General features: G+C 36.9%; 1 protein-coding gene across 1 annotated transcript in view; it reads left to right on the top strand.

Annotated features, from left to right (window-relative positions):
- LOC118967411 (transmembrane emp24 domain-containing protein 11) overlaps positions 1–13,288 on the top strand; it is a 43,413-nt gene that overhangs the window by 20,636 nt on the left and 9,489 nt on the right. The window contains exon 2 of the mRNA XM_073236302.1: positions 3,050–3,150. Within this exon, the coding sequence (XP_073092403.1) occupies positions 3,050–3,150 (101 nt within the window). The remainder of the gene's footprint in view (positions 1–3,049; positions 3,151–13,288) is intronic.

The following is a 13,288-nucleotide window of genomic DNA, read 5'->3' as shown; positions in this document are numbered from 1 at the left end:
AAATGGAGAAGATTAAAACAATAGAAAGAATCAATGAAAACAGGAGCTGGTTCTTTGAGAAAATAAACAAAATAGATAAACCCCTAGCCAGACTTAATCAAGAAAAAAAGAGAGTCTACACACATAAACAGAATCAGAAATGAGAAAGGAAAAATCACTATGGATACCACAGAAATACAAAGAATTATTAGAGAATACTATGAAAAATTATATGCTAACAAACTGGATAACCCAGAAGAAATGGACAACTTTCTAGAGAAATACAACCTTCCAAGGCTGACCCAGAATGAAACAGAAAATCTGAACAGACCAATTACCAGCAACAAAATTGAATTGGTAATCAAAAAACTACCTAAGAACAAAATCCCTGGACAAGATGGTTTCACTGCTGAATTGCATCGAACATTTAGTGAAGACCTAATACCCAACCTCCTTAAAGTTTTCCAAAAAGTAGAAGAGGAGGGAATACTCCCAATAATTCTACAAGGCCAATATCACTCTAATACCAAAACAAGGCAAAGACACCACAAAAAAAAAGAAAATTACAGACCAATATACCTGATAAAATAGATGCAAAAATACTCAGCAAAATATTAGCAAACCAAATTCAAAAATACATAAAAAAGATTATCCATCATGATCAAGTAGGATTCATCCCAGGGATGCAAGGATGGTACAACGTTTGAAAATCCATCAACATCATCCACCACATCAACAAAAAGAAAGACAAAAACCACATGATTATCGCTATAGATGCTGAAAAAGCATTCAACAAAATTCAACATCCATTCATGATAAAAACTCTCAACAAAATGGGTATAGAGGGCAAGTACCTCAACATAATAAAAGCCATATATGAAAAACCCACAGCCAACATTTTACTTAACAGTGAGAAGCTGAAAGCTTTTCCTTTAAGATCAGTAACAAGACAAGGATGCCCACTCTCCCCACTTTTATTTAAAATAGTTCTGGAGGTCCTAGCCACAGCAATCAGACAACACAAAGAAATAAAAGGCATCCAGACTGGCAAGGAAGAAGTCAAAGTATCCCTGTTTGCAGATGACATGACACTGTACATTAAAAAACCTAAAGAATCCACTCCAAAACTATTAGATCTAATATCTGAATTCAGCAAAGTTGCGGGATACAAAATTAATACACAGAAATCTGTGGCATTTCTATATACTAATGATGAACTAGCAGAAAGAGAAATCAGGAAAACAATTCCATTCACAGTTGCATCAAAAAGAATAAAATACCTAGGAATAAACCTAACCAAGGAAGTGAAAGACTTATACTCTGAAAACTACAAGACACTCATGAGAGAAATTAAAGAAGAAACCAATAAATGGAACACATCCTGTGCTCATGGATAGGAAGAATTAATATCATCAAAATGGTCATCCTGCCTAAAGCAATCTACAGATTCAATGCAATACTTATCAAAATACCAAAAGCATTCTTCAATGAACTAGAGAAAATAGTTCTGAAATTCTTATGGAACCACAAAAGACCCTGAATAGCCAAAGCAATCCTGAGAAGGAAGAATAACGTGGGGGGAATTATGCTCCCTAACTTCAAGCTCTACTACAAAGCCACAGTAATCAAGACAATTTGGCACTGGCACAAGAACAGACCCACAGACCAATGGAACAGACTAGAGAGCCCAGATATAAACTCAAGTATATATGGTCAATTAATATATGATAAAGGAGCCATGGATATACAATGGGGAAATGACAGCCTCTTTGACAACTGGCGTTGGCAAAACTGGACAGCTACATACAAGGGAATGAAACTGGATTCTTGTCTAACCCCATACACAAAAGTAAACTCAAAATGGATCAAAGACCTGAATGTTAGTCATGAAACCATAAAACTCTTAGGAAAAAACATAGGCAAAAATCTCTTGGACAAAAACATGAGCAACTTCTTCATGAACATATCTCCCCAGGCAAGGGAAACAAAAGCAAAAATGAACAAGTGGGACTGTATCACACTAAAAAGCTTCTGTACAGGACAGGACACCATCAGTAGAACAAAAAGACATACTGCGGTTTGGGAGAATATATTCATTAATGACATATCCGATAAGGGGTTGACATCCAAATTATATAAAGAGCTCATGCAACTCAACAAACAAAAAGCAAATAAGCCAATTAAAAAATGGACCAAGGAGCTGAACAGACACTTCTAAAGAGAAATTCAGATGGCCAACAGGCACACGAAAAGATGCTCCACATCACTAACCATCAGAGAAATGCAAATTAAAACCACAATGAGAAATTACCTCACACCAGTTAGGATGACCACCATCCAAAAGACAAACAACAACAAATGCTGGTGAGGATGTGGAGAAAGGGGATCCCTCTTACACTGCTAGGGGGAATGTAAATTAGTTTGACCATTGTGGAAAGCAGTATAGAGGTTCCTCAAAAACTCAAAATAGAAATACCATTTGACCCCAGGAATTCCACTCCTAGGAATTTACCCTAAGAATGCAGGAGCCCAGTTTTAAAAAGACATATGCAACCATATGTTTATCACAGCACTATTTACAATAGCCAAGTAATGGAAGCAACCTAAGTGTCCATCAGTACATGAATGGATAAAGAAGAGGTGGTTCATATACACAATGGAGTATTATTCAGCCATAAGAAGAAAACAGATCCTACCATTTGCAACAACATGGATGGAGCTAGAGGGTATTATGCTCAGTGAAATAAGCCAGACAGAGAAAGACAAGTATCAAAATGATTTCACTCATCTGCGGAGTATAACAACAAAGAAAAAACTGAAGGAACAAAACAGCATCAGACTCACAGAACCCAAGAATGGACTAACAGTTACCAAAGGGAAAGGGACTGGGGAGGACAGGTGGGAAGGGAGGGATAAGGGGGAAAAAGGGGCTTTACTATTAGCACACATAATGTAGTGGGTGCAGGGGACACGGGAAAGGTAGTAAAGAAAAAAATGTAAATTGATTTATCAGTAACTATATGTCTTACAGTTTTTGTAGTTAATATATTATCTTGTATTTTTGAAACAGGGACTTTCAAGATACAGCAATGGAACATAGGCAGACAAGATTTCCTTGAATCTGCTCCTGGTTTGGGAATGTTTGTGACTGTTACAACTTACAATGATGAGGTAAAACATTCTTTTATGTTTTGTTACTAAAATTTTTCATTTGCCATAAATTCATGTCATATATCCCACAAACTAAAAATCTCTGCATAAGTATCCATTAACCAACATTTACAACTTTTACCGTGTAGGACCCTGAACAGAGGCCCTGCACCAAGATGAACAGTGCCTGCCTCCTCTGGGCCTATGGTACAGCTGAGGAGCAGTGACTCCTTAACCTAAAAGCTTAAATAAAATACAAATGGCAGGCCTCATACTCACCCTGAGGCCTGCCAGGCTCAGTGCGTGGAGAGATCCATGTGGTCCACCCGCCCTTGTAGCTCTGCAAGGCCAGGCTTCCTCCGCTTTGCAGGTACTGCAGCTTTAGCAGAGCACGAAGGCCAGACAGGCCACCTCCACCTTGTCCCGTCCCAGAAGGGGCTCTCTTTAGTACCGTGATAAACTCTGGATCTTGCCCCAAGGCCTCTTCCTCACAGGGTAAATGGGGGAGTAGAAAAGCACCACTGTCGGGTGGAAAGAATGTGGATTTTGGAGTCAGATCCAAGTTAAAGTGTAGAATGTCATCTATAAGACGAATTTTCAGCAAGTTACTTAACTGCTTTACTCCTCAGTTTCCTCATCTGCACAATGGATATAACAGAGATGTCCATTCCCCACCATGTCAGCCCAAGGCACCCTGACTTGCTCAGTCCAACAATTCAAACATAGATTGCAGGAGCTACTTCCCTTTGAACTTAGAGATGTTCTGGGGATGTGCTCATGGAGTAGCAGGATGGTGGTGGATCAAAGCCATGTAGAATAAAACAGGCATCTTCTCTGTTAAGGAGAGGGTACCTGATGGAAAGAGTTCAAAATCCCTATTCTCATGAAAAGTCATGACTGGTCGGCTCAAGCTGAGGGCAGGTGTCCTGTCACCCCCACCCATATGGAGGGTGGGAGCTGGAACACTAGGGCTCCACTATAACTGGACTGTTGGACACTTCTCGCTTCAGGCTGACCCAGGCCTACTGCAGCAATCTCATCTTGGAGCACTTGGCACTTCCCTGACAATAGCTCCATGAGGGGTATTTTCCTAACTCCAGTCACCTGTCAGTATAGCCACCTTCTCCTCCCTACACCCTGCCTCCAAATGCTGGCCAGTCATACCTAAACCAAAGAAGACAGCTGGCATATGAAAAGATACTGGCATCACTAATCATCAGGGAAATGCAAATCAAAAGCACATTGAGACATCACCTCACACCAGTCAGAATGGCCGCTATCTAAAAAACAAGAAATAGCAAGTGTTGGTGAGGACGTGGAGAAAATGGAACCTTTGTGCACTGCTTAGAATGTAACCTGGTGGAGCCACTGTGGAAGACAGTATGGCAGTCCTCAGAAAATTAAAATAGAAATACCATATGAGCCAGTAATTCCACTTCTGGGTATTTACCCAAAGATTATGAATATACTAATTTGAAAAGATATATGCACCCCTATGATCACTGTAGCACTCTTTACAATAGCCAAGATATGGAAGCAACCTAAGTGCCCAACCATAGAATGAATGGATAGAGATGTAGTACATATATAAGATGGAATATTACTCAGCCATAAAAAAGAATGAAATCTTGCCATTTGTGACAATATGGATGGACTTAGAGGGTATTATGCTAAGTGAAATAATTCAGAGAAAGACAAATACTTCATGATCTCACTTATATGTGGAACATAAAAAGCAAAACAAATGAACAAATGAAACAGAAACAGACTCATAAATATACGGAACTGGTGGATGCCAGAGGAGAGGGGTGGAGGGACGGGTGAAATACGTGTAGGGGATTAAAAGGTACAAACTTCTAGTTATAAAATAAGTGAGTCACATGGATGAAAAGTACAGTATAGGGAACACAGTCCATAATACTGTAGTAACTTTGTTTGGTGGCAGATGTAACTACACTTATCACAGTGAGCATTGTGTAATGTATATAAATGTTCAACCACTATGTTGTACATCTGAATTAAAACTAATGGAATATTGTATGTCAATTACACTTCAGTCTAAAAATAATAATAAACACAATTGCCTGAAACAGTGTCCTCTCCTAGTAAGGAAGAGAAATATTTTCATTCTGCAAACATTCAACAAATATTTATCAGGTGCCTAATATATGCCCAGCCTCTTCTTGGCCATGGAGACAGAAAATTCTCACCCCATAGGCCTTAGTTTCAGGAAATCTCTCAGCATCTGGAAGGAAGATGACAAGAAAAAGCTCTAGTTTCAGCATTTCTTACAAGCTAAGGTCCCCTTTAAGGTCCTATCAGCACTCCCACAAGGCCTGTGTATACTGGATCTCTGGGGTGATGTGAATTGTTAACCTGGGTCATGTGCACATTCCTATGGCATGTGAGCGACAGCCCAAGGGAATAGCATAGCTGGTAGGGTAGGCAGGGCCTACAACAATAACATATATGCACCATTCAAACATAGGCATTTTGTATCCCATGTTCCATTATCCCACCTCCAATATTCCTATTCTATTTTGTAGAGGAGAAAACTGTGGTTCTGAGAGGTTAAATGATGTATACAGACCATATCTCTGGCAAGCGGCAACACATTTTATCAAGTATGTTTTTTTCCATTACACCACACTGATAGGCATTTAAAACATGTTTACTGACTCGAATATTCACTGGAAATAGACCATGTAGAACCTTAAACTAAAACTCAGAAATTAAGTTTTAAAGGTATGAGTAGTCACTGAATATTTTTCAAGGGAGAGTTCTTTGTTATTCATGCAAAATCAGAAATCAATTGACCCTTGTATGTGCTTTTATTAACAAAAGTTCCCTATCAACAGTCTGTTACATGAAATTAAGTACATGGCAAGATCTTTAATTTTCTCCAAATCAAAACTGAAAGACCTTGAAAAAGGAGAAATTTCATTGCATTTTTCTGTATGTAATATATAACTGTTTTTTAAATGATTCAAGCTATTTTTAGAGCAATTTTAGAGTCACAGAAAACTCTAGCAGAAAGAACAGAGTTCCCATATGCCCTCTTCCCCAACACAAAGAGTTCTCCCACTATCAGTACCAGAATGGAACATTTGTTACAACCAGTGAACCTACATACATCATAATCACCCAAAGTTCACAGTTTGAGGCTCTCTCATGGTGGTGTACATTCTATGGGTTTTACGAATGTATGGCGTGTATCCACCGTTTTAGTAACATGGAGAGTAGTCTGACTTCCCTAAAAGTCCACAGAGCTTCACCTACTCACTCTTTGCTCCCTCCTCCCAACTCCTGGCAACCACTGATCATTTTTAACTGTCTCCATAGTTCAGCCTCATTTCAGAAAGTCATATACTTGGAATTCACAGTAGGCCTCTTTATGTTAGCATCTTTCACTTGGTAATATGCATGTAAGTTTCTTCCATATCTTTTTATGGCCTAATAACTCATTTCTTTTTAGCACTGAATAATATGCTACTGTTAGGATGTATACCATGACTTATTTATCCATCACCTACAGAAGGAAATCTTGGTTGCTTCCAAATTTTGGCAATTACAAATAAGGCTACTATAAACATTCACATGAAGGTTTTCATGTGACCTAAGTTCTCATGTTATTTGGGTAAATAAATAGCACAATTGCTGGATTGCATGTTAAGAGCCTGTTTAGTTTTATAGGAAACTGCCAACCTGTCTTCCAAGGTCACTGTCATTCCACACCAGCAACGAAAGAGCACTCCCGTTGTCCATGTCCTTGTCAGCATTTGGTGTTGCCAGTGTTCCCTATTTTTGTCATTCTCATAGGTGTGAAATGGTATCTCATTGTTGCTTTTAATTTGCAATTCCCTAATGACATATAAGGAGAAGCACCTTTTCATATGCTTATTTGCCACCTTATGTCTTCTTTCATAAAGTGTCTATTCAGATCTTTTCCCTATATTTAAACTGATTTGTCCATTTTCTTGTTGCTTTTAGAGTTCTTTGGATATTCTGGGCAACAGTCACTTCTCCTATCTTTTACAAATATTTTCTCCCTGTCTGTGGCTTGTCTTTTCATTATCTTGACCATGTCCTTTGCAGAGCAGTTTTTAACTTTAATGAAGTTCCCCTTCTCAATTATTTATTTTATAGATAATGGCTTTGATGTTGTATCTAAAAAGTTATAACCAAACCCAAGGCACCTCCTACATTTTGTTGTCTTCTAGAAGTTTTATAGCTTTGTGTTACATTTAACTATCCATTTTAAGATAACTTTTGTAAAACGTGTAAGAGCTGTATCTACACTCATGTCTTTGCCCGTGGGTCCAGTTGTTCCAGCACCATTTGTTGAAGAGATTGTCTTTTCTCCATTGAACTGCCTCTGCTCCTTTGCCAAAGATCAGTTGATTATATTTGTGTATCATCTCTGGGCTCTCTATATTCTGATTCATTAATCCAATGGTCTATTCTTTCACCAATTCTACACTATCTTCATTACTGTATCTTTATAGCCAAGTCTTGAAGCTGGGTAGTGTCGGGCCTCTATTCTTACCCTTCAATATTGTCTTAGCTATTCTATATCTTTTGCCTCTCATATATACTTTAGGTTTGTCAATATTTCCAAAATAACTTGCTGAGATTCTGATTGGGATTGTGTTGAGTCTACAGGTCAAATTGGGGAGAAATGACATTTTGGCAACATTGAGTCTTCCTATCCATGAATATGGAATATCTCCATTTATTTCATTATTGATTACTTTCCTCACAGTTCTGTAGCTTTCTGCATATATATCTTGTATGATTTATACCTAAGTGCTTCATTTGGGGGAATGCTAATGTAAATGGCATTGGTTTTTTAATTTCCATGTATTTTTTCTTATTCCACAGGTAATTAACATTTGCTTACTAACCTTGTATCCTGCAACCTTACTATAATTGCATATTAGTTCCAGAACAATTTTGTTATTTTGAATTTTCTACACAATCATGTCATGTGAACAAAACAGCTTTATTTCTACCTTTCTCATCTGTGTATCTTTTATTTCCTTTTCTTATTGCATTAGCTATGACTTCCTGTATAATGTTGAAAAAAGAATAGTGAGAGGGTACATTATTGCCTTTTTCTGATCTTAGTGGGGGTTTCAGTTTCTCACCATTAAATATATAGGCCTTTTGTTGCTATTATTGTTTGATATTTTTTAACTGGGGTAAAGCACAAAGTTCTCTATTTTTATTTTGCTGAGAGTTTTTATCATAAATGGATGTTGGATTTTGTCAAAGGTTTGTCCTGCATCTACTGAGATAAAGATTTTTTTTCTTCTTTAAACTTTTGATGTGGATTACAGTAACCAATTTTAAAATGTTGAACCAGCCATGTATATCTGGAATAGATTATACTTGGTTCTGGTATATAATTCTTTGTATGAGTTGTTGGGATTCAATATGCTAACATTTATTGGGGATTTTTGCATCTATGTCCATGAGAGAGCATGGCTCATAGCTTTCTTTTCTGGTGTCTTTCTCTGGTTTTGGTATTAGTGTAATGCTGGCCTCACAGAATAAACTAGAAAGTATTCTCTCTGCTTCTATCTTCTGGAAGAGATTATAGATAATTTGCATAATTTCTTACTTAAATGTTTTATAGAGCTCACCAGTTTACTTGGCACCTTCTGTTTTGGATGGGTATTATTGATTCAATTTCTTAAGTAGATAAAGGCCTACACAGATTGTCTATTTCTTTTTCTTGTGTGAGTTTTGACAGGTTGTCTTTCAAGGAATTAGTCCATTGGTCTAGATTACCACATTTGTGGGCAGAGTTGGTCGTAGTATTCCTTATTATCCCTATTGATGTCAATGGGATCTGTAGTGATTGCCCCTCTTTCATTTCTGATATTAATTTGGGTCTCCTTTATTTCTTAAGTAGCCTAGCTAAAGGCTTATTAGTTTTTATTGATCTTTTTGAAGAACCAGCTTTTGGTTTCATTGGTTTACCCTATCTCCTGTTTTCAATTTCATTGATTTCTGTACTAATTTTTATTAGAGCAGAACTTTTTTCTCCTCTTCTGCTTACTTTGGGTTTAATTTGCTTTTCATTTTCTAGTTTCCTAAGGTGAAAGCTTAGGTTGATTTAAAATATATCTTTCATTCTAATATATGCATTCAATGCTATAAATTTCTAAGTACTGCTTTCACTTATCCCCCAGTTTTGCTGCTGTATTTTCATTTCAGTTTAGCTCAAAATATTGTTTGGTATTTTTTAACTGGGGTAAAATACATATATATTTGTAATGTTGTGCAACCATCACCTCTATCCATCCCAACTCTTTCCATCTTGTAAAATTGAAACTCTATCCATTAAACAGTAACTCCCCTATGAGTCTAACTACTCTAAGTACCTCTTATAAGTTGAATCTTACAGTGTTTGGTATTTTGTGACTGGCTTATTTCACTTAGCATAATGTCCTCAAGGTTCATCCATGTTGTAGCATATTTCAAAATATTTCCTTCCTTTTTAAGGCTGAATAATATTGCATTACACATGTGTACCACGTTTTGTTTATCCATTTATCCATCAGCAGAAACTGGGGTTGCCTCCACATATTAGCTATTGTGAATAATGCTGCTATGAGCATGGGTGTATAAATGTTTGAAACCCTGTTTTCAATTCTTTTGGATATATACCCAGAAGTGGATCACATAGTAATTCTATTTCCATATTTTTGAGGAACCACATACTATTTTCCATAGTGGCTGTACCATTTTACATTCCAAATAAGAGTGCACAGGGTTATAATTTCTACACATCCTTGCCAACTTGTTTTTTTTATAATTGCCATCCTAATGGTGTGAGGTAGCACTTCATGGTAGTTTTGATTTGCATTTCCCTAGTATTAATTAATGTTTAGCATATTTCATTGTTCCTATTGGCCTTTTCTTTTAGTACTTTGAATATACTGACCCATTGCCTTCTGGTCTCCAAAGTTTCTGATGATAAATCTGTCAATAATCTTACCAAGAATTCCCTCAAATGTGGTATCGCAGATCCCTGATATTTGGAGGACAGTCATTTTTGCCCACCCTGGCTTCCATAAGTTGTATGCAAGTTACTCCAGGAACATGGGTACACTGCCTGCCATGTGGCTGGGGTTTGGGGGTGGGTAGCTGCCCAACTGTGAGGAGAGGTAAAATTGAAACAAAATAAACCATGATGTACTCTGGAAGTTGCAAATCTTCAATGGTCTCTAGAATTCCAAAACAGTTACATTCGATAGATTCTAACAGTGTAATTGTTGTCTAGATGGGGAGCCAGATTCCTGATGCTTTCTACTCCACCTTCCCGGAATTCTCTCCTAGCTGAAAATATTTTAAAGTTTGTCTTACAATTTCTTCCTTGACCCATGTTATTTAGAAATGTGCTATTTAATCTCTAAATATTTTGAGATTTCCCAGCCATCTTTATGTTACTAATTTCTACATTGTATAGTTTCTATTACTTTAAATGTGTTAAGGTGTGTTTTACAGCCCAGGATGTGGTCCATCCTGGTGAATGTTCTGTGCAAGCTTGAGAAGAATACGTAGCCATCTATCGATGTCAATTATCAGTTGATTGATGGTGCTGCTCAGTTCAACTGTGTCCGTACTGATCTGTCCACTTCTGACAGAGGGGTAGCAAAGTCTCCAACCATAATAGTGAATTATGTTCTACAAATTCTTCTTTCATGTATTTTGACACTCCATTGTTAGATGCACACACATACACATTACTTTTTCTTGGAGAATTGACCTCTTTATCATTATGGAATGCTCTATTATATAATTATCCCTGATAACTTTCCTTGCTCTGAGGTTCTACCTGTCTGAAGTTAATATATGTGCTCAAGCTTCCTTCTGGTTAAGGTTAGCTTAAAGTTTGTATATACACCTTTATCCATCCTTTTAACAGTAAATTAGAACACCTTTTTTTCTATTGAGGCACACACGACAAACCACACAAACAATGTAAGGCTTGATGAATTTTGACGTGTATACACTCATGGAACCATCACTCCATCCGTTAACTTTTAATTTATATGTATCTTTATATTTAAAGTGGCTTTCTTATAGACATATACAGTTGGGTCTGATCTTTTGATCTACTCTGGCAATCTCCATGTTTGAATCGGTGCACTTAGACCAATGACATTCAAAGTGATTATTAATATAGGTGGTTTAGTACCAACCATATTTGTTACTGTGTCCTTATTCGTTGCCCTTGTTCTCCATTCCTATTTGTCTTCTACTCTTTTTCTAACTTTTGTAGTTTTCAGTATTTTATATAGTTCCATTTTTCTCCCCTTAGCATATCAATTATCCTTTTAAAAACCTTTTTTTAGTGATTATCTTAGGGTTTGCAATACTCATTAGCAACTAAACCAAGTCCACTTTCAAATATCAATACACTTTCAAGGTAGTGGGAGTTCCATATAATAACAGTTCCATATAATTCCATGCTCTGCATCACTGCTATCATTCATTTCATTTATCCATGAATTATAATCATCAAACACATCATTGCTATTATTTTAAACAGACTGTTATCAAGTCAGTTAAGAAAAATAAGTTTTAATCTTACCTTTACTTGCACCTTCTCTTTTACTTTGTTTTATTTTTTTTTTTTTTTATTTATTTATTTATTTATTTATTTATTTATTTATTTATTTATTTATTTATTTTGAGAGGGCATCTCTCATATTTATGAATCAAATGGTTGTTAACGACAATAAAATTCCTTATAGGGGACTCAATGCACAATCATTAATCAACCCCAAGCCTAATTCTCAACAGTCTCCAATCTTCTGAAGCATAACAAACAAGTTCTTACATGGTGAACAGTGCAAGGGCAGTCATATCACAGAAACTTTCGGTTTTGATCACACATCATGAACTATAAACAATCAAGTCAGATATGATTATTCATTGATTTTTATACTTGATTTATATGTGAATCCCACATTTCTCCCTTATTTTTTTTAAATAAAATGCTGAAGTGGTAGGTAGATGCAAGATAAAGGTAGAAGACATAATTCAGTGCTGTAAGAGGGCAAATGTAGATGATCAGATGATCGGGTCTGTGCCTATAGACTAAGTATTAACCCAAGCTAGACAAGGGCAACAAAACATCCACGGATGCAGAAGATTTCTCTCAAAACAGGAGGGGTGAGGTTCTGAGCCTCACCTCTGTTGATCCCCAGTTTCTCACCTGATGGACCCCCTGCAACTACACCTGTCTTAGGTTGTTCCTCCCTTGAGGAATCTTACCTGTCTCTGGCTAACCAGCCATTTTCCGGGGCCATACAGGGAAATGTAAAGTTGGTAAGTGAGAGAGAAGCAATATTCTTTGAAAAGGTTAGCTTTTTACTTTGCATATTTATGCCCTGTGGCTTCTATGCCCAGCATTTGTCTTGAGGTATCTTTACCACTTGGAAGAATTATGATACACGGTAATTTTTTATATGAGGCACGAATTCTACTAAAGGGCTGTAATTAGGAAGGAAGAAGAAAAGCTATAGAAGTAGCAGATGGAAGAAAACATGGGAAGATTATTTCTTTGACATAACTTCTTGTAGAGTAACATAAGCATGTATAGGTTTTAACAAACTACTAATTGAATTGTGTACACACATTAACAGAATAGGAATACAGATACATAACAAAAGCAGATCTACAATTACCAGCCATATCCAGTGAAACCAAGAAATACTTTGTTTTATTTTTTAACTGACTTCTTTTAAGATACAATGTTCTAGAAGGTTAATGAAGAATTATTTTTGGTAACCAGCAAAACCTACTTATCCTATCCTCCTTCCATCCTTTTTCCTCCCTCTCTTCCCCCCTCCCTCCTTCCTTCTGCTTTCCTACCTTCCTTTTCATTTTGTCTATCTACCATCTAACTACCAATAATTATTTTTTTTATTAAGGTACCATTGATATACAATCTTATGAAGGTTTCACATGAGCAACATTGTGGTTACTAAATTTCCCCCTATTATCAAATCCCCACAACATGCCCCATAGCATTCACTGTATAGTAAGTGAGTCCATCAGCATAGTAAGATGCTATAGTCACTACTGCCTTCCCTGTGCCCCCCTATATCATGTGCGCTAATCATAATACCCCTTAATCCCC

The sequence above is a fragment of the Manis javanica genome, chromosome 5, assembly GCF_040802235.1.
Source record: "Manis javanica isolate MJ-LG chromosome 5, MJ_LKY, whole genome shotgun sequence".
Lineage (NCBI taxonomy): Eukaryota > Metazoa > Chordata > Mammalia > Pholidota > Manidae > Manis > Manis javanica.
The sequence above is the reverse complement of the archived record's forward strand: the minus strand, read 5'-3'. Positions and strand labels throughout refer to the sequence as shown.